General features: G+C 48.2%; 1 protein-coding gene across 3 annotated transcripts in view; it reads left to right on the plus strand.

Moving 5' to 3' along the window:
• scarb1 (scavenger receptor class B, member 1) overlaps nt 1-15593 on the plus strand; it is a 505970-nt gene extending 490377 nt beyond the window's left edge. For 2 of the 3 annotated variants that reach the window (XM_072509698.1, XM_072509773.1), the window contains exons 21-23: nt 205-357; nt 3190-3289; nt 14693-15593. In XM_072509698.1, coding sequence (XP_072365799.1) covers nt 205-357; nt 3190-3261 — 225 coding nt within the window. In that variant the 3' untranslated portion in view covers nt 3262-3289; nt 14693-15593. The remainder of the gene's footprint in view (nt 1-204; nt 358-3189; nt 3290-14692) is intronic. The other variant, XM_072510169.1, reaches the window with a different exon arrangement.
• The last annotated feature ends 4714 nt before the right edge of the window (nt 15594-20307 follow it).

A 20307-nucleotide genomic window follows, 5' to 3' on the forward strand; every position in this document is an offset into this window, starting at 1 on the left:
ATGGATAGGATGGGTATAGAGGGATACGGCACAAGGAAGTGCTGAGGGTTTTGGCAAAGGTTGGTATCATGACTCGTACAGGCTTGGAGGGCCGAAGGGCCTGTTCCTGTGCTGTATTGTTCTTTGTTCTATTATTTAAAAAATCAGAATGTGATTTGTCCTTTAGTGCATTTATGTTGACAGAATTGACTGTGTTTCGTTCAGAGTGGAAATATCGATGGTCCGATTCTGGACACTTTCTACACCTTCATGGAGGTGATCCCGATGGTGCTGAAGTGTGTCCAGTACATCATTCTGGCCCTGGGCTGCCTGATACTGACCATCACTGCAATTCACGGCATTATCTTCCTGAACCAGGTAAAGAAAATGAAAAGCTTATGCATCATAAATTTATTCATTCTCATCATCACTTTCACAATTTGCACAAAGAAAACAATTTGAATAAATTTTGTGTTTATCTAAAATGGATCAATGGTGGAAAAATCAATGTTTAAAGCAGCAACCTTAGTGTGTGAAATAATTTAAATATTTAACAAAGGACCAATTAATTGGTATTTGGAAGCTGCGTGATCGTCCCTTCCGCAGACTGAGAGTGTTGATGGGAAAAAGAGCAACGGGATTCTCCGTCGGTCAACCCCGAAATCGGGAAACGTGATTGGGTGGAGAATTGGTCTTTTTAAAATAAATTTAGAGTATCCAATTCGTTTTTTTCCAATTAAGGGGCAATTTAGTGTGGCCAATCCACCTACCCTGCACATCTTTGGGTTGTGGGGGTGAGACCCACGCAAACACGGGGAGAATGTGCAAACTCCACACGGACAGTGGCCCAGAGCCGGGATCGAACCCGGGACCTCGGCGCCACCCTGCCGCTCCTTACCTCTTTTTTTTTTACATCAAATAGAGCTTCTGTTTAAGATCACATTCAAACAGTGGCACCTCTAACAGCTGAGCATCCCCTCAGTAGACAAGAGTGTAAATTCGAGGATTGAGACTGTGGAATGGGGTTTGAATGTGTTCAGATTCCGAGGTCAGACTGTAATTCACTGAGTTGCAGCGAGGTCGGAGACGCGGGAAGCGTGGCGGGCGGCGGCTTTCACTCCAAATCGCGATTCTCCGGCTCCTCGACAGCGGCAATGTGTTCCACTCCGCGCATACGGGAAACGGCGTTCACATATTATTAGCGGTCTTGACCCGGTCCGGGACCTCCGCGATTCTCCGCCTCCATTGGGGGGAATTCCCAGCGACACGGTTCTGCTTTTGAAAATGGGGAAACAGGGGCTGTGGCCGATGAGGGGTGCGAGGGGATGGGACAGGGGACAGCGCGACTGTGGGCTGCTGGGCTGGACACTGGCCAGGCTGGCTTGGGGGGGGGGGGGGCGGTGACCAGGGGACAGGCCGCGGGGCCAGGTGTCCAGGCACGGACCGTCATTGCCGCGTCACTGCCTGCAAGGCAGCCATTTTGCTGACCACCCCGCTGACCACCCATCCTAGCCCATGCTTCTGCAGAGTGACACTGGCCGTGTGGATGCCCCGCACCCCACCCTCCACCATACTACACCCGCCCCATCAACCGGCCACCATCCACCGGCAGGGCATCACACAGCACACCCAAGGGCGACGCTCAGAGCAGTTGCTACAGTGCGGCACCGAGCAGGGGCCACGGGATGTAACACTGACAACGGCAGCGCCTGCCAATGGTACAATGGGCACCGGGGCCAGAGGCATCAACGGTGCATTGACGGGGCCAGGGGTGCGGAGATAAAGGAGGAGGAGGGGGGAACATGTGGGGGCAGCTTTACAGTGCCAACCGGGGCACCATGTAGCCCGGTGGACCTGGTTGGGACAGGGGTACGCACCATGCCAATGTGTCGGCCTTTCACCCCCTGCAGTCAATGGATATTGGAATTCAACCAGCAATGGGGGCCTTCCTGCTGGTCGCAGCCCTGGGGGACGCCCTGCGGCTGGCACGGGAGGCTGCACGACATGTGCGCCAACGCACACAGGACACTCCGATTGCCTCCAGGTTCACCGACTGGGCAGGGGGGGGGGGGGGAAGAGAACTGGCCAGGGGCATGGACCCCGCATTCCCAACCCCACCCCCCCATTCCCACCGTCCTGGCCACCACCTCCGTGATATGTTCCTGCCTCACTACGGGGTGGGGTCCTGGGTTGGCAGTAACAGCGGATCCAATCCATGGGGTGGAGGATGATGACAACCCGCTCTGCGATGATCTCTGGTGCTCTGCATCGTTTGACAATGTCTGACTCCTGCCCACATAGCCCTTTCCCCCGTCCACCTGGGTGATCGCAGCATGCGAGCTGGACATTCCATCACACGGTGCCATTGCAGCCCTGGGGTGGCGGGGTTGGGCGGGGGGGGGGGGGGATAGGGATAGGGGGGGGGGCAGTCAGACTATCCCTCGTTGTCTGCAGGAAGCTGGTCCAATCAGCCTGTCTAACTTCATCAATGCTGCCTCAGCTTTCCCGGATCCTTCACCCCGACACAGGGTTTGCCACACGTTACAGCAAACGGTTCCTTACCCAGGCTAATGAAACAGGAGAGATGATATTACAAACTGCACTACTTTAACAGTGTGGCGCACAAAGACTCCGTGAGACGAATAGAGTGAAGTCGATGAGGCTTTATTAAGCGTGTCTGTTCCCCAGCAGCCCGATAGTAGAATGGCCTGCGGGGGAAGGCACCGGCTTCTTATACTTCGCCTTCAGGGCGGAGTATGAGGTCAACGGCCAACCAGGACCCGGGATCTGTCAGCCAATGACATTAGGGCTTCCAGTCCCACATGACCCCCAATACATACTACCACAAACAGCTCAGTAATAATTCCACATTCCGTCCATTAACCATCACTTCCAGATTCCCAACACTAAAAAGAGTACGCAAAGAGTAGTGAGGCCGTGGAATGCCCTACCTGCTACAGTAGTGAACTCGCCAACATTGAGGGCATTTAAAAGTTTATTGGATAAACATATGGATGATAATGGCATAGTGTAGGTTAGGTGGCTTTTGTTTCGGTGCAACATCGTGGGCCGAAGGGCCTGTACTGCGCTGTATTGTTCTATGTTCTATGTTCTATGTTCTAAACATTACCATGATTATTATTAACTGGAATCGAGTCCAGTCTGCACAAGGTGTTGTGTTTTTAATGTTCATCTTTCCTTCTTTTATAGAACAGACACAAAACCTCAAGCAGCAAAAACATTGGTAATAAATCAGCTGATTCAAGAAATAAACACGTGTGATGGAATGAGAACTGAATCTCGTTTCTAGGTGGGTTTTATCGTTCCTCTCCGATCTCCCTATCTCTGAATTCAAAGCTTGGGAAACCGAGAGTGTTTGCGTGGACGGTGTCATTCAGTCAGAGTGTACAGCGTTGGGAAGGTCCTTCTGCCTGTTGAGTCTGTACCGACAATACCTACCCTCGCGCTAATCCCACTCACCAGCACTTGTCCCATATCCTTCAATGTGAGGGTTTTCCAAGTCCTCATCCAAATGCTTTTTAAAGGTGGTGAGGTTTCCAGCCTCCACTCCCTTCCCAGGCTGCGCATTCAAGATTCTCACCACCCTCGGAGTAAACAAATATTCTCAAATCCCCTCACAATCCCCTGCCCCTCACCCTGAAACTATCCCCCTTCTGATTGACCCCCAACCAAGAGGAACAGCTGCTGCCTATTTACCCCGTCCTCATAATCTTATACACCTCAATCATATCCCCCTCAGCCTCCTCTGCTCGAAGGAAAACATTCCCAGCCTATCCAGTCTCTCCTTACAGCTCAGATGCTCCATCCCAGGGAACATCCTGGTGAATCTCCTCTGTACCCCCTCCAGTGCAGTCACATCCTTCCGATAGTGAGGTGACCTGAACTCCACACAGTGCTCCAGCTGTGACCTAACCAACGTTCTGTACAACTCCAACATAACCTCATGACACTCATCTTCGATGTCACGACTGCTAATAGTAAGTGTCCTGTATGCCTGAACGGCCCTATCCACCTGCTCTGCCACATTCTGGGATCTGTGAACAAACATCCCAAGATCAGAGTTAAACACCATCTGCCACTACTGTGCCCACCTGACTAACCCATCTACACCTCCCTGTAACCTACCTCCCTGTAACCTACCTCCCTGTAACCTACCTCCCTGTAACCTACCTCCCTGTAACCTACGACCCTGTAACCTACGACCCTGTAACCTACGACCCTGTAACCTACCTCCCTGTAACCTACGACCCTGTAACCTACGACCCTGTAACCTACGACCCTCTTTTTTGTTGTTAACCATCCTGCCAATCTTCATGGCATCTGAAAACTTACTTATCATTCCCCCACGTTGCCGTCTATATCACTTTTATATATAAATAAAACAATCAATAATAAATAAATAATAAATAAATAATCTTTATTGTCACAAGTAGGCTTCCATTAAGACTGCAATGAAGTGACTGTGAAACGGGACCCAGCACTGATCCCTGTGGTACATCGCTGGACGGTGGCCTCCAGTTACTCAAACAGCTTCTACCACCGCCCTCGGTGTCCTGTTACTGAGCCAGTTTCAGATCCACCTCAACACGTTTCCTGGTATTCCACGTGCTTCAACCAATCAGTCTCCCGTGTGGGGCCTTGTCAAAGGCTTTGTTAAAATCCATACAAACTACATCAACTGGACTTCCTTCATCCACACACTTCTGTCAAAGAATTCTACCAAATTTGTGAGGCATGACTCCCTCTGACAAAGCCATGCTGACTATTCCTGATCAAAGATTGCCTCTCCAAGTGGAAATTAATTCTCTCCATCAGAATTTTCTCCAATAGTTTGCCGACCACTGACGTGAGAATCGCCGCTCTGTCATTCCCTGGTTTATCTCCACCACCCTTCTTGAAAAGTGGAACCACATTAGCTGTTCTCAAATCCTCTGGCACTTCCCCCGTAGCCAGAGAGGAATTTTCACTCACGTCAGAGCCCCTGAAATTTCCTGCCTTGCCTCCCACAGCAACCTGGGATGCACTAACTGAAACATGGTTAAAGGATGGGAGTTAAATATCCAAGGGTATCAAACTTTTCGGAAGGACAGAGTGAATGGCAAGGGAGGTGGTGTAGCTCTGTTATTTAAGGATGACATCCGGGCAACGGTAAGGGATGACATCGGTGCTATGGAGGATAAGGTTAAATCCATTTGGGTGGGAATCAGGAATAATAAGGTGAAAAAGTCACTGATAGGAGTAATCTATAGGCCACCAAATAATAACATTGTGGTGGGGCAGGCAATAAACAAAGAGACAACTGATGGATGTAGAAATGGTACAGCAGTTACCATGGGGGATTTTAATCTACATATCATAGAACATAGAACATACAGTGCAGAAGGAGGCCATTCGGCCCATCAAGTCTGCACTGACCCACTTAAGCCCTATCCCCGTAACCCATAACTCCTCCTAACTGTTTTGGACACTACGGTCAATTTATCATAGCCAATCCTCCTAACCTGCACATCTTTGGGCTGTGGGAGGAAACCGGAGCACCCGGAGGAAACCCACGCAGACACGGGGAGAACGTGCAGACTCCGCAAAGACAGTGACCCAGCGGGGAATCGAACCTGAGACCCTGGCGCTGTGAAGCCACACTGCTATCCACTTGTGCTACCATGCTGCCCAATTGGTTTAACCAGGTTTATCGATTGGTTTAACTAGGTTGGTCAAGGCAGTCTTGAGGAGTTTATAGAATGAATCTGCGATAGTTTCCAAGAACAGTATGTAATGGAACCTACGAGGGAAAAAGCGGTCCTAGATCTGGTCCTGTGTAATGAGACAGGATTGATTCAGGATCTCATAGTTAGGGATCCTCTCGGAAGGAGCGATCACAATATGGTGGAATTTAAAATACAGATGGAGGGTGAGAAGGTAAAATCAATCACTAGTATTTTGTGCTTAAACAAAGGAGATTACAATGGGATGAGAGAAGAGCTTGCTGAGGTAGACTGGGAGCAAAGTCTTTATGGTGAAACAGTTGAGGAACAGTGGAGAACCTTCCAAGCGATTTTTCCACAGTACTCAGCAAAGGTTTATACCAACAAAAAGGAAGGACAGTAGAAACCGGAGCACCCGGAGGAAACCCACGCAGACACGGGGAGAACGTGCAGACTCCGCAAAGACAGTGACCCAGCGGGGAATCGAACCAGAGACCCTGGCGCTGTGAAGCCACACTGCTATCCACTTGTGCTACCTGGGAAATCTTTAAGGGGCAACAGAAAGCTACTAAAAAAAGCTATAAAGAAGAGTAAAATAGATTATGAGAGTAAACTTGCTCAGAATATAAAAACAGATAGTAAAAGTTTCTCCAAATATACAAAACAAAGAAGAGTGGCTAAGGTAAATATTGGTCCTTTAGAGGATGAGAAGGGAGATTTAATAATGGGAGATGAGGAAATGGCTGAGGAACTGAACAGGTTTTTTGATCGGTCTTCACAGTGGAAGACACAAATAACATGCCAGTGACTGATGGAAATGAGGCTATGACAGGTGAGGACCTTGAGAGGATTGTTATCACCAAGGAGGTAGTGATGGGCAAGCTAATGGGGCTAAAGGTAGACAAGTCTCCTGGCCCTGATGGAAGGCATCCCAGAGTGCTAAAAGAGATGGCTAGTGTTATGGGCCAGGGTTTAGAGAACCCCAAAGTGTATCATGGAGTTCACCTGACCCACAACGTTTACTGGATTGTGGTATGGGGAGCACACGGCCCACTCTACAGGTGTGGTACAGCAGAAATGGAAAAGTATTTTTTAAAGCAAAACAATGTTTATTCTATGAACTCAAGTTAACCTTTTTAAAACATACAGTGAACATCTTAGCAACCATCAATTCAAATACAACCCCCAAAGAATACAACACTAAGTAATCCTTAAGCTGTCCTTTTAACATCCATACGACTTTTTAAAAAAACTTTTAACAGAAGCGCGTCAGGTTAAAGTCACTTCTGAGAGCAGTTATTAGTTTTAAATCACCAAAGGATCGATTTACAGTTTGTAGATTGCACAGAGAGAGACTAATACCCTTCTGGCTGTGCCTGCAGCTATCCAGCTCTGAAAATGAAACTAAAGCACACCCTGCAGCAAACAGCCTAAAAATAAAGTAAAAAACTGACAGACAGCTCAGCTCCACCCACACTCTGACATCACTGATAAACACCCATTTCGAAAAGGTACATTTCTTAAACACCCATTTTTCTTAAAGGTACTCTCACATGACACTAGGGAAATTGCAAATGCACTAGTGATAATTTACCAAAACTCAACAGACTCTGGGGTGGTCCCGGCGGATTGGAAATTAGCAAACGTGACACCACTGTTTAAAAAAGGAGGTAGGCAGAAAGTGGCTAATTATAGGCCAGTGAGCTTAACTTCGGTAGTAGGGAAGATGCTGGAATCTATCATCAAGGAAGAAATAGCAAGGCATCTGGATGGAAATTGTCCTATTGGGCAGACGCAGCATGGGTTCATAAAGGGCAGGTCGTGCCTAACTAATTTAGTGGAATTATTTGAGGACATTACCAGTGTGGTAGGTAACGGGGAGCCAATGGATGTGGTATATCTGGATTTCCAGAAAGCTTTTGACAAGGTGCCACACAAAATGTTGCTGCATAAACTAGTATGGCAGGGGGGTGGGCACGGGAGCAATAGGTCAGAAGGTGAGAGCATTGAGGGAGAACTAGGGAATAGGGACAGTGTGGCTCTGAGGCAGAGCAGACAGGGAGAAGTTGCTGAACACAGCGGGTCTGGTGGCCTGAAGTGCATATGTTTTAATGCAAGAAGTATTACGGGTAAGGCAGATGAACTTAGAGCTTGGATTAGTACTTGGAACTATGATGTTGTTGCCATTACAGAGACCTGGTTGAGGGAAGGGCAGGATTGGCAGCTAAACGTTCCAGGATTTAAATGTTTCAGGCGAGATAGAGGGGGATGTAAAAGGGGTGGCGGAGTTGCGCTACTGGTTAGCGAGAATATCACAGCTGTACTGCGAGAGGACACCTCAGAGGGCAGTGAGGCTATATGGGTAGAGATCAGGAATAAGAAGGATGCAGTCACAATGTTGGGGGTTTACTACAGACCTCCCAACAGCCAGCGGGAGATAGAGGAGCAGATAGGTAGACAGATTTTGGAAAAGAGTAAAAACAACAGGGTTGTGGTGATGGGAGACTTCAACTTCCCCAATATTGACTGGGACTCACTTAGTGCCAGGGGCTTAGACGGGGCGGAGTTTGTAAGGAGTATCCAGCAGTCCAACTAGGGTAGGGGCGGTACTGGACCTGGTATTGGGGAATGAGCCCGGCCAGGTGGTAGATGTTTCAGTAGGGGAACATTTCGGTAACAGTGACCACAATTCAGTAAGTTTTAAAGTACTGGTGGACAAGGATAAGAGTGGTCCGAGGATGAATGTGCTAAATTGGGGGAAGGCTAATTATAACAATATTAGGCGGGAACTGAAGAACATAGATTGGGGGCAGATGTTTGAGGACAAATCAACATCTGACATGTGGGAGGCTTTCAAGTGTCAGTTGAAAGGAATTCAGGACAGGCATGTTCCTGTGAGGAAGAAAGATAAATACGGCAATTTTCGGGAACCTTGGAAAACGAGAGATATTGTAGGCCTCGTCAAAAAGAAAAAGGAGGCATTTGTCAGGGCTAAAAGGCTGGGAACAGACGAAGCCTGCGTGGAATATAAGGAAAGTAGGAAGGAACTTAAGCAAGGAGTCAGGAGGGCTAGAAGGGGTCATGAAAAGTCATTGGCAAATAGGGTTAAGGAAAATCCCAAGGCTTTTTACACGTACATAAAAAGCAAGAGGTTAGCCAGGGAAAGGGTTGGCCCACTGAAGGATAGGCAAGGGAATCTATGTGTGGAGCCAGAGGAAATGGGCGAGGTACTAAATGAATACTTTGCATCAGTATTCACCAAAGAGAAGAAATTGGTAGATGTTGAGTCTGGAGGAGGGTGTGTAGATAGCCTGGGTCACATTGAGATCCAAAAAGACGAGGTGTTGGGCGTCTTAAAAAATATTAAGGTAGATAAGTCCCCAGGGCCTGATGGGATCTACCCCAGAATACTGAAGGAGGCTGGAGAGGAAATTGCTGAGGCCTTGACAGAAACCTTTGGATCCTCACTGTCTTCAGGGGAAGTCCCGGAGGACTGGAGAATAGCCAATGTTGTTCCTCTGTTTAAGAAGGGTAGCAAGGATAATCCAGGGAACTACAGGCCGGTGAGCCTTACTTCAATGGTAGGGAAATTACTGGAGAGAATTCTTCGAGACAGGATCTACTCCCATTTGGAAGCAAATGGACGTATTAGTGAGAGGCAGCATGGTTTTGTGAAGGGGAGGTCGTGTCTCACTAACTTGATAGAGTTTTTCGAGGAGGTCACAAAGATGATTGATGCAGGTAGGGCAGTGGATGTTGTCTATATGGACATCAGTAAGGCCTTTGACAAGGTCCCTCATGGTAGACTAGTACAAAAGGTGAAGTCACACGTGATCAGGGGTGAGCTAGCAAGGTGGACATAGAACTGGCTAGGTCATAGAAGGCAGAGAGTAGCAATGGAAGGATGCTTTTCTAATTGGAGGGCTGTGACCAGTGGTGTTCCACAGGGACCAGTGCTGGGACCTTTGCTGTTTGTAGTATATATAAATGATTTGGAGGAAAATGTAACTGGTCTGATTAGTAAGTTTGCAGACGACACAAAGGTTGGTGGAATTGCGGATAGCGATGAGGACTGTCAGAGGATACAGCAGGATTTAGATCGTTTGGAGACTTGGGTGAAGAGATGGCAGATGGAGTTTAATCCGGACAAATGTGAGGTTATGCATTTTGGAAGGTCTAATACAGGTAGGGAATATACAGTGAATGAATGGTAGAACCCTCAAGAGTATTGATGGTCAGAGAGATCTAGGTGTACAGGTCCACAGGTCACTGAAAGGGGCAACACATGTGGAGAAGGTAGTCAAGAAGGCATACGGCATGCTTGCCTTCATTGGCCGGGGCATTGAGTATAAAAATTGGCAAGTCATGTTGCAGCTGTATAGAACCTTAGTTAGGCCACACTTGGAGTATCGTGTTCAATTCTGGTTGCCACACTACCAGAAGGATGTGGAGGCTTTAGAGAGGGTGCAGAAGAGATTTACCAGGATGTTGCCTGGTATGGAGGGCATAAGCTATGAGGAGAGGTTGAATAAACTCGGTTTGTTCTCACTGGAACTACGAAGGTTGAGGGGCGACCTGATTGAGGTCTACAAAATTATGAGGGGCATAGACAGAGTGGATGGTCAGAGACTTTTTCCCAGGGTGGAGGTGTCAATTACTCGGGGGCATAGGTTTAAGGTGAGAGGGGCAAGGTTTAGAGTAGATGTACGAGGCAAGTCTTTTACGCAGAGGGTAGTGGGTGCCTGGAACTCGCTACTGGAGGAGGTGGTGGAAGCAGGGACGATAGTGACATTTAAGGGGCATCTTGACAAATATATGAATAGGATGGGAATAGAGGGATACGGACCCAGGAAGTGTAGAAGATTGTAGTTTAGTCGGGCAGCATGGTCGGCACGGGCTTGGAGGGCCGAAGGGCCTGTTCCTGTGCTGTACATTTCTTTGTTCTTTGTTTGTTGTATAAAATAATGATGCATGGCATTAAGGGTAAAGTAGTAGCATGGATAGAGGATTGGTTAATTAATTAATAGGATGCAAAGTGTGCGGGTTACTGGGTGATTAGTAAGTTTGCAGACGACACAAAGGTTGGTGGAATTGCGGATAGCGATGAGGACTGTCAGAGGATACAGCAGGATTTAGATTGTCTGGAGACTTGGGCGGAGAGATGGCAGATGGAGTTTAATCCGGACAAATGTGAGGTAATGCATTTTGGAAGGTCTAATACAGGTAGGGAATATACAGTGAATGGTAGAACCCTCAAGGGTATTGATGGTCAGAGAGATCTAGGTGTACAGGTCCACAGGTCACTGAAAGGGGCAACACATATGGAGAAGGTAGTCAAGAAGGCATACGGCATGCTTGCCTTCATTGGCCGGGGCATTGAGTATAAAAATTGGCAAGTCATGTTGCAGCTGTATAGAACCTTAGTTAGGCCACACTTGGAGTATAGTGTTCAGTTCTGGTTGCCACACTACCAGAAGGATGTGGAGGCTTTAGAGAGGGTGCAGAAGAGATTTACCAGGATGTTGCCTGGTATGGAGGGCACAAGCTATGAGGAGCGGTTGAATAAACTCGGTTTGTTCTCACTGGAACTACGAAGGTTGAGGGGCGAACTGATTGAGGTCTACAAAATTATGAGGGGCATAGACAGAGTGGATGGTCAGAGACTTTTTCCCAGGGTGGAGGTGTCAATTACTAGGGGGCATAGGTTTAAGGTGAGAGGGGCAAGGTTTAGAGGAGATGTACGAGGCAAGTTTTTTTACACAGAGGGTAGTGGGTGCCTGGAACTCGCTACCGGAGGAGGTGGGGGAAGCAGGGACGATAGTGACGTTTAAGGGGCATCTTGACAAATACATGAATAGGATGGGAATAGAGGGATACAGACCCCAGAAGTGGAGAAGATTTTAGTTTAGTCGGGCATCATGGTCGGCGCAGGCTTGGAGGGCCGAAGGGCCTGTTCCTGTGCTGTACATTTCTTTGGTCTTTGTTCTTTGGTTCTCTGGTTGGCAATCAGTAGCTAGTGGTGTCCCTCAGGGATCAGTGTTGGGCCCACAATTGTTCACAACTTACATAGACGATTTGGAGTTGGGGACCAAGGGCAATGTGTCCAAGTTTGCAGACGACACTAAGATAAGTGGTAAAGCAGAAAGTGCAGAGGGTACTGGAAGTCTACAGAGGGATTTGGATAGGCCAAGTGAATGGGCTAGGGTCTGGCAGATGGAATACAATGTTGACAAATGTGAGGTTATCCATTTTGATAGGAATAACAGCAAAAGGGATTATTATTTAAATGATAAAATATTAAAACATGCTGCTGTGCAGAGAGACCTGGGTGTGCTAGTGCATGAGTCGCAAAAAGTTGGTTTTCAGGTGCAACAGGTGATTAAGAAGGCAAATGGAATTTTGTCCTTCATTGCTAGAGGGATGGAGTTTAAGACTAGGGAGGTTCTGCTGCAATTGTATAAGGTATTAGTGAGGCCACACCTGGAGTATTGTGTTCAGTTTTGGTCTCCTTACCTGAGAAAGGACGTACTGGCACTGGAGCGTGTGCAGAGGAGATTCACTAGGTTAATCCCAGAGCTGATGGGGTTGGATTACGAGGAGAGGTTGAGTAGACTGGGACTGTACTCGTTGAATTTAGAAGGATGAGGGAGGATCTTATAGAAACATATAAAATTATGAAGGGAATAGATAGGATAGATGTGGGCAGGTTGTTTCCACTGGCGGGTGAAAGCAGAACTAGGGGGCATAGCCTCAAAATAAGGGGAAGTAGATTTAGGACGGAGTGTAGGAGGAACTTCTTCACCCAAAGGGTTGTGAATCTATGGAATTCCTTGCCCAGTGAAGCAGTAGAGGCTCCTTCATTAAATGTTTTCAAGATAAAGATAGATAGTTTTTTGAAGAATAAAGGGATTAAGGGTTATGGTGTTCGGGCCGGAAAGTGGAGCTGAGTCCACAAAAGATCAGCCATGATCTCATTGAATGGCGGGGCAGGCTCGAGGAGCCAGATGGCCTACTCCTGCTCCTAGTTCTTATGCTCTTCACCTGGGCCTGGCGGTTTGTCTATTTTTAAGCCGTCAAAGCCTCCAATACCTCCTCACTTCCTATGTCAAACTGCTCAAGGTCCTCACAATGCCAGTTCCTGAATTCCAATGAGAAGTGTTTATTTAACACCCTAGAAAATATGAAGCAGACGGGGTCGGACAATGAGATGTCTGTCTGTTATGGGAATTGTATAAGGGTGAATGAGTGTTATGTATATATGAAAATGTCCTGAATGGAAGTATTTTTTTTTAAAATTCAAACATACAAACCACCAAAATAGGAGCAGAAATTGGCCATTCAGCCCCTCGAACCTGCTCCACAATTCAATAAGATTGTGACTAAAATAAGGAGACCAGAACTGCTCACAATATTCGCAATGTGGCCTCACCCTCTGTGTGACTGAAACATAACATCCTTACTTTTGTGTTCAATCCTTCTCATAATAAAGGATAGTGTTCCATTAGCTTTCTGGGCAGCACGGTAGCACAGTGGTTAGCACAGTCGCTTCACAACACCAGGGTCCCAGGTTCAATTCCCCGCTGGGTCACTGTCCGTGCGGAGTTTGCACGTTCTCCCCGTGTCTGCGTGGGTTTCCTCCGGGTGCTCCGGTTTCCTCCCACAGTCCAAAGAGTTATCATAGAATTTACAGTGCAGAAGGAGGCCCTTCGGCCCATCGAGCCTGCACCGGCTCTTGGAAAGAGCACCCTACCCAAGGTCAACACCTCCACCCTATCCCCATAACCCAGTAACCCCACCCAACACTAAGGGCAATTTATCATGGCCAATCCACCTGACCTGCACATCTTTGGACTGTGGGAGGAAACCGGAGCAACCGGAGGAAACCCACGCACACACGGGGAGGATGTGCAGACTCCGCACAGACAGTGACCCAAGCCGGAATCGAACCTGGGACCCTGGAGCTGTGAAGCAATTGTGCTATCCACAATGCTACCGTGCTGCCCCCGGCACAAAGATGTGCAGGTTAGGTGGATTGGCCATGATAAATTGCTATTAGTGTCCAAAAGGTTAGGTGGGGTTACTGGGTCACTCAATAGGGTGGGGAGTGGGCTGGGGTAGGTTACGTGGGGTTACTGGGTCACTCAATAGGGTGGGGAGTGGGGACCATGAGATCCTATTTTTGGTAATCACCTTTGATGTGGCACCTATCAAATGTCTTTTAGAAATCCAGGTACCGTCCATCCACCGGTTTCCCTTTATCTACAGCTCATGTGACTCCTTTAAAGATCTCCAATAAATTGGTTGAACAGAATTTCCTGATTACCTTGAGCTTCTTTAAGTGCCCAACTATAACCTCCTTAATGATCAGTTCTAACACCTTCCCCACAACAGATGTCAAGCTAACAAGCTGAGAGATTCCTGCCTCCCTCCCGCCTGCAATCAAAATTTGTCAATTTCCAATTTGATGGAACCTTTCCCAAATCTAGTGAAATTTGGAAAATTAACACCAACGCATCCACTGCCTCATTCGCCACCTGGTTAAGACCGTGGAATGAAATCTATCAGAACCGATAGCCTTCTCAGCCGCAGCTCCACCAGTTTTCTGAGATCAGCTTTCCCAGCGATTGTAAATGTTCCGAGTTCCTCTCTCCACTCCACCTCCTGATTTCCTGTGATTACTGACATTTACGTTCACAGCTGGTTCTTGGGAGATTTGGACGGCAAGAAGCAATTTCAAGCCACCATCTTCCTAAATTCTACTAGATAATTTATTCACAAGTTAAATAAATGATTAAGTACATCAATTATTGATGGAGCCCATGGCTGGCAGTGCTTCCTCACTGAAATACCCCACTCTCATAAAACACATCTTCCAAATGTTCAACCTGTCACATTGATTTGAATGTTGTTTTGAACTGATACAAATCTCAATGTGCCGTCACGCCCAGTGCTCCAGTCTGACTGGTAACTGTCATCTGTTTTTATTTTAGTATCTTCGAAGCTCTCTGAAGGCAAAGATGAACGTTTTAAAATGATGCCTCCCTGTTCAGGAATCGCTGGCTGAAAATGATTAGACCGAATTTAGAACCAAAACTGATCTTTTTCATATGATTGGATCAAAGCAAATTACCGCGGATGCTGGAATCTGAAACCAAAGAGAAAATGCTGGAAAATCTCAGCAGGTCTGGCAGCGTCTGAAGGGAGAGGAAAGAGCGAACGTTTCGAGTCCAGATGACCCTTTTTCAAAGCTTTGACATCTGGGGCGGGATTCTCCGGGAATCGGCGGGAGGAGCTGAAACAGCGCAATGGAGTGGCGGGAACCACTCCAGCGTTGGGCCGCCGTCCGGGGCGAGGACGGCGCCGGAGTGGTTTGCACCCCGCCAGCCGGGACGGAAGGGACTCTGCCAGCCGGCGCGGGTCCGTGCATGCACGAGAGCGTCAGCGTCTGCTGATGTCATCCCCGTGCATGCGCGAGAGCGTCAGCGTCTGCTGATGTCATCTCCGTGCATGCGCAGGGGGGTTAACCTTCGCGCCGGCCATCGCAGAGGCTTACACAGCCGGCGCGTAGGAATTGAGTGCCCCCACGGCACAGGCCCGCACGCGGATCGGTGGGCCCTGACAGCGGGCCAGGCCACCGTGGGGGCACCTTCCGGGGCCAGATCCCCCCCCACGACCCCCCATGAACCCCGGAGCCCGCCCACGCTGCCAGGTCCCAATTCCAATTTACGCCGACGGGACCGGCATAGCACGGGCGGGACTTCGGCCCACCGCGGGCCGGAGAATCCAGGCGGCCCCGGCGCCCATTGAGTCGCGCCGGACCTCGCCATTCTCCGAGGCGGGCGGCGCGACTCACGCCGGGCCGGCTTGTGGGGGGGGGGGGGGGCGGGAGAATTGGGATGGCGGCGGGGGTGGGATACACGCCGACCCCCAGCGATTCTCCCACCCGGCGAGGGGGTCGGAGAATCCCGCCCCTGTTGTGGGGAAGATATTAGAACTGATTATTTGTCAAAGTTTCAAAACGTTCGCTCTTTTCTCTCCCTACAGATGCTGCCAGACCTGCGGAGATTTTCCAGCATTTTCTCTTTGGTTTTTCACATGACTGTTTCACTGTACTTGTTGCTAAGATATTAAAAATACACATTTCAAGTTAAAGTTTTACAAGTAAAAATTAAAGCAAAAGGCAGATTATGCTCGACTAACCAAAGGACACAATTTCAGACTAAAGGGACGATCCTTTAAAACAGAGATGAGGAGGAATTTCTTCAGCCAGAGGGGGGTGAATCTGTGGAACTCTTTGCCGCAGAAGGCTGTGGAGGCCAAATCACGGAGTGTCTTTAAGACAGAGATAGATAGGTTCTTGATTAATAAGAGGATCAGGGGTTATGGGGAGAAGGCAGGAGCATGGGGATGAGAAAATATCAGCCATGATTGAATGGCGGAGCAGACTCGATGGGCCGAGTGGCCTTAATCTGCTCCTTTGTCTTATGGTTTTATCTGGGTTAGAACATAGAACAAAGAACAATACAGCGCAGTACAGGCCCTTCGGCCCACGATGTTGCACCGAAACAAAAGCCATCTAACCTACACTATGCCATTATCATCCATATGTTTATCCAATAAACTTTTAAATGCCCTCAATGTTGGCGAATTCACTACTGTTGCAGGTAGGGCATTCCACGGCCTCACTACTCTTTGCGTAAAGAACCTACCTCTGACCTCTGTCCTATATCTATTACCCCTCAGTTTAAAGTTATGTCCCCTCGTGCCAGCCATTTCCATCCACGGGAGAAGGCTCTCACTGTCCACCCTATCCAACCCCCTGATCATTTTGTATGCCTCTATTAAGTCTCCTCTCAACCTTCTTCTCTCCAACGAAAACAACCTCAAGTCCATCAGCCTTTCCTCATAAGATTTTCCCTCCATACCAGGCAACATCCTGGTAAATCTCCTCTGCACCCGCTCCAAAGCCTCCACGTCCTCCCTATAATGCGGTGACCAGAACTGTACGCAATACTCCAAATGCGGCCGTACCAGAGTTCTGTACAGCTGCAACATGACCTCCTGACTCCGGAACTCAATCACTCTACCAATAAAGGCCAACACTCCATAGGCCTTCTTCACAACCCTATCAACCTGGGTGGCAACTTTCAGGGATCTATGTACACGGACACCTAGATCCCTCTGCTCATCCACACTTCCAAGAACTTTACCATTAGCCAAATATTCCGCATTCCTGTTATTCCTTCCAAAGTGAATCACCTCACACTTCTCTACATTAAACTCCATTTGCCACCTCTCAGCCCAGCTCTGCAGCTTATCTATATCCCTCTGTAACCTGCTACTATCGACAACACCACCAACTTTAGTATCGTCTGCAAATTTACTCACCCACCCTTCTGCGCCTTCCTCTAGGTCATTGATAAAAATGACAAACAGCAACGGCCCCAGAACAGATCCTTGTGGTACTCCACTTGTAACTGAACTCCATTCTGAACATTTCCCATCAACCACCACCCTCTGTCTTCTTTCAGCTAGCCAATTTCTGATCCACATCTCTAAATCACCCTCAATGCCCAGCCTCCGTATTTTCTGCAATAGCCTACCGTGGGGAACCTTATCAAACGCTTTGCTGAAATCCATATACACCACATCAACTGCTCTACCCTCGTCTACCTGTTCAGTCACCTTCTGAAAGAACTCGATTAGGTTTGTGAGGCATGACCTACCCTTCACAAAGCTATGCTGACTATCCCTAATCATATTATTCCTATCTAGATGATTATAAATCTTGTCTCTTATAATCCCCTCCAAGACTTTACCCACTACAGACGTGAGGCTCACCGGTCTATAGTTGCCGGGGTTGTCTCTGCTCCCCTTTTTGAACAAAGGGACCACATTTGCTATCCTCCAGTCCTCTGGCACTATTCCTGTATCCAATGATGACATAAAAATCAAAGCCAATGGTCCAGCAATCTCTTCCCTGGCCTCACAGAGAATCCTAGGATAAATCCCATCAGGTCCCGGGGACTTATCTATTTTCAGCCTGTCCAGAATTGCCAACACCTCTTCCCTACGTACCTCAATGCCATCTAATCAATTAACCTGGAGCTCAGCATTCTCCTCCACAACATTATCTTTTTCCTGAGTGAATACTGACGAAAAATATTCATTTAGTATCTCGCCTATCCCTTCAGACTCTACACACAACTTCCCATCCCTGTCCTTGACTGGTCCTACTCTTTCCCTAGTCATTCGCTTATTCCTGACATACCTATAGAAAGCTTTTGGGTTTTCCTTGATCCTTCCTGCCAAATACTTCTCATGTCCCCTCCTTGCTCGTCTTAGCTCTCTCTTTAGATCCTTCCTCGCTACCTTGTAACTATCCATCGCCCCAACTGAAACTTCACACCTCATCTTCACATAGGCCTCCTTCTTCCTCTTAACAAGAGATTCCACTTCCTTGGTAAACCACGGTTCCCTCGCTCGACGCCTTCCTCCCTGTCTGACCGGTACATACTTATCAAGAACACGCAGTCGCTGATCCTTGAACAAGCTCCACTTATCCAGTGTGTCCAACACTTGCAGCCTACTTCTCCACCTTATCCCCCCCAAGTCACGTCTAATGGCATCATAATTTCCCTTCCCCCAGCTATAACTCTTGCCCTGCGGTGTATACTTATCCCTTTCCATCCTTAACGTAAACGTCACCGAATTGTGGTCACTGTCCCCAAAGTGCTCACCTACCTTCAAATCCAACACCTGGCCTGGTTCATTACCCAAAACCAAATCCAACGTGGCCTCGCCTCTTGTTGGCCTGTCAACAAACTGTGTCAGGAAATCCTCCTGCACACACTGTACAAAAAACGACCCATCTAATGTACTCGAACTATATCTTTTCCAGTCAATATTTGGAAAGTTAAAGTCTCCCATAATAACTACCCTGTTACTTTCGCTCTTATCCAGGATCATCCTCGCCATCCTTTCCTCTACATCCCGAGAACTATTTGGAGGCCTATAGAAGACTCCCAACAGTGTGACCTCTCCTTTCATGTTTCTAACCTCAGCCCATACTACCTCGGAAGATGAGTCCCCATCTAGCATCCTCTCCGCCACCGTAATACTGCTCTTGACTAGCAGCGCCACACCTCCCCCTCTTTTGCCTCCTTCTCTGAGCTTACTAAAACACCTAAACCCCGGAACCTGCAACATCCATTCCTGTCCCTGCTCTATCCATGTCCCTGAAATGGCCACAACATCGAAGTCCCAGGTACCAACCCATGCTGCCTGTTTCCCTACCTTATTTCGTATACTCCTGGCATTGAAGTAGACACACTTCAAACCACCTACCTGAACACTGGCCCCCTCCTGCGACGTCAAATCTGTGCTCCTGACCTCTCTACTCTCATTCTCCCTTACCCTAAAACTACAATCCAGGTTCCCATGCCCCTGCTGCATTAGTTTAAACCCCCCCAAAGAGCACTAACAAATCTCCCCCCCAGGATATTTGTGCCCCGCAGGTTCAGATGTAGACCATCCTGTCTGTAGAGGTCCCACCTTCCCCAGAAAGAGCCCCAGTTATCCAAAAATCTGAATCCCTCCCGCCTGCACCATCCCTGTAGCCACGTGTTTAATTGCTCTCTCTCCCTATTCCTCATCTCACTATCACGTGGCACGGGCAACAACCCAGAGATAACAACTCTGTTTGTTCTAGTTCTGAGCTTCCATCCTAGCTCCCTGAAAGCCTGCCTGACATCCTTATCCCCTTTCCTACCTATGTCGTTAGTGCCAATGTGGACCACGGCTTGGGGCTGCTCCCCCTCCCCCCTAAGGACCCGGAAAACACGATCCGAGACATCACGTACCCTTGCACCTGGGAGGCAACATACCAAACGTGAGTCTCTCACGCTCCCACAAAATCTCCTATCTGTGCCCCTGACTATAGAGTCCCCAATTACTAATGCTCTGCTCCTCTCCCCCCTTCCCTTCTGAGCAACAGGGACAGACTCCGTGCCAGAGGCCCGTACCCCATGGCTTACCCCTGGTAAGTCGTCCCCCCCACAAGTATCCAAAGCGGTATACTTGTTTCTCAGGGGAACGACCGCAGGGGATCCCTGCACTGACTGCTTTTTCCCAGTCCCTCTTACAGTTACCCATCTATCTCCAATCTTTGGTGTAACTAATTCCCTGAAGCTGCTATCTATGACCCCCTCTGCCTCCCGAATGATCCGAAGTTCTTCCAACTCCAGCTCCAGTTCCCTAACTCGGTCTTGGAGGAGCTGGAGATGGCAGCACTTCCTGCAGGTAAAATCAGCAGGGACACTAACTGCATCCCTCACCTCAAACATCCTGCAGGAGGAACATTGTACTCCCTTCCCTGCCATTCCTCTAACTTTCTACCAAGATCTGGCTAACAACTAAATTAAATTTTTTATATAAAAAAACAAAAAATTATTAATAACAATAATAAAATATGGTTCTTACCTCACACCAAAGGGTTTTATTATTAGGTTAGAGGAGGAGGGCGGGTGGGAGACACTACACGTGTAGTGTCTCGGGTTTCCTCTCCACCAGAATTTATTGGTGAGGGTCTTCCCAGACGTCCGCG

The sequence above is a fragment of the Scyliorhinus torazame genome, chromosome 1 (genome assembly GCF_047496885.1).
Source record: "Scyliorhinus torazame isolate Kashiwa2021f chromosome 1, sScyTor2.1, whole genome shotgun sequence".
Taxonomy (NCBI): Eukaryota; Metazoa; Chordata; class Chondrichthyes; order Carcharhiniformes; family Scyliorhinidae; genus Scyliorhinus; species Scyliorhinus torazame.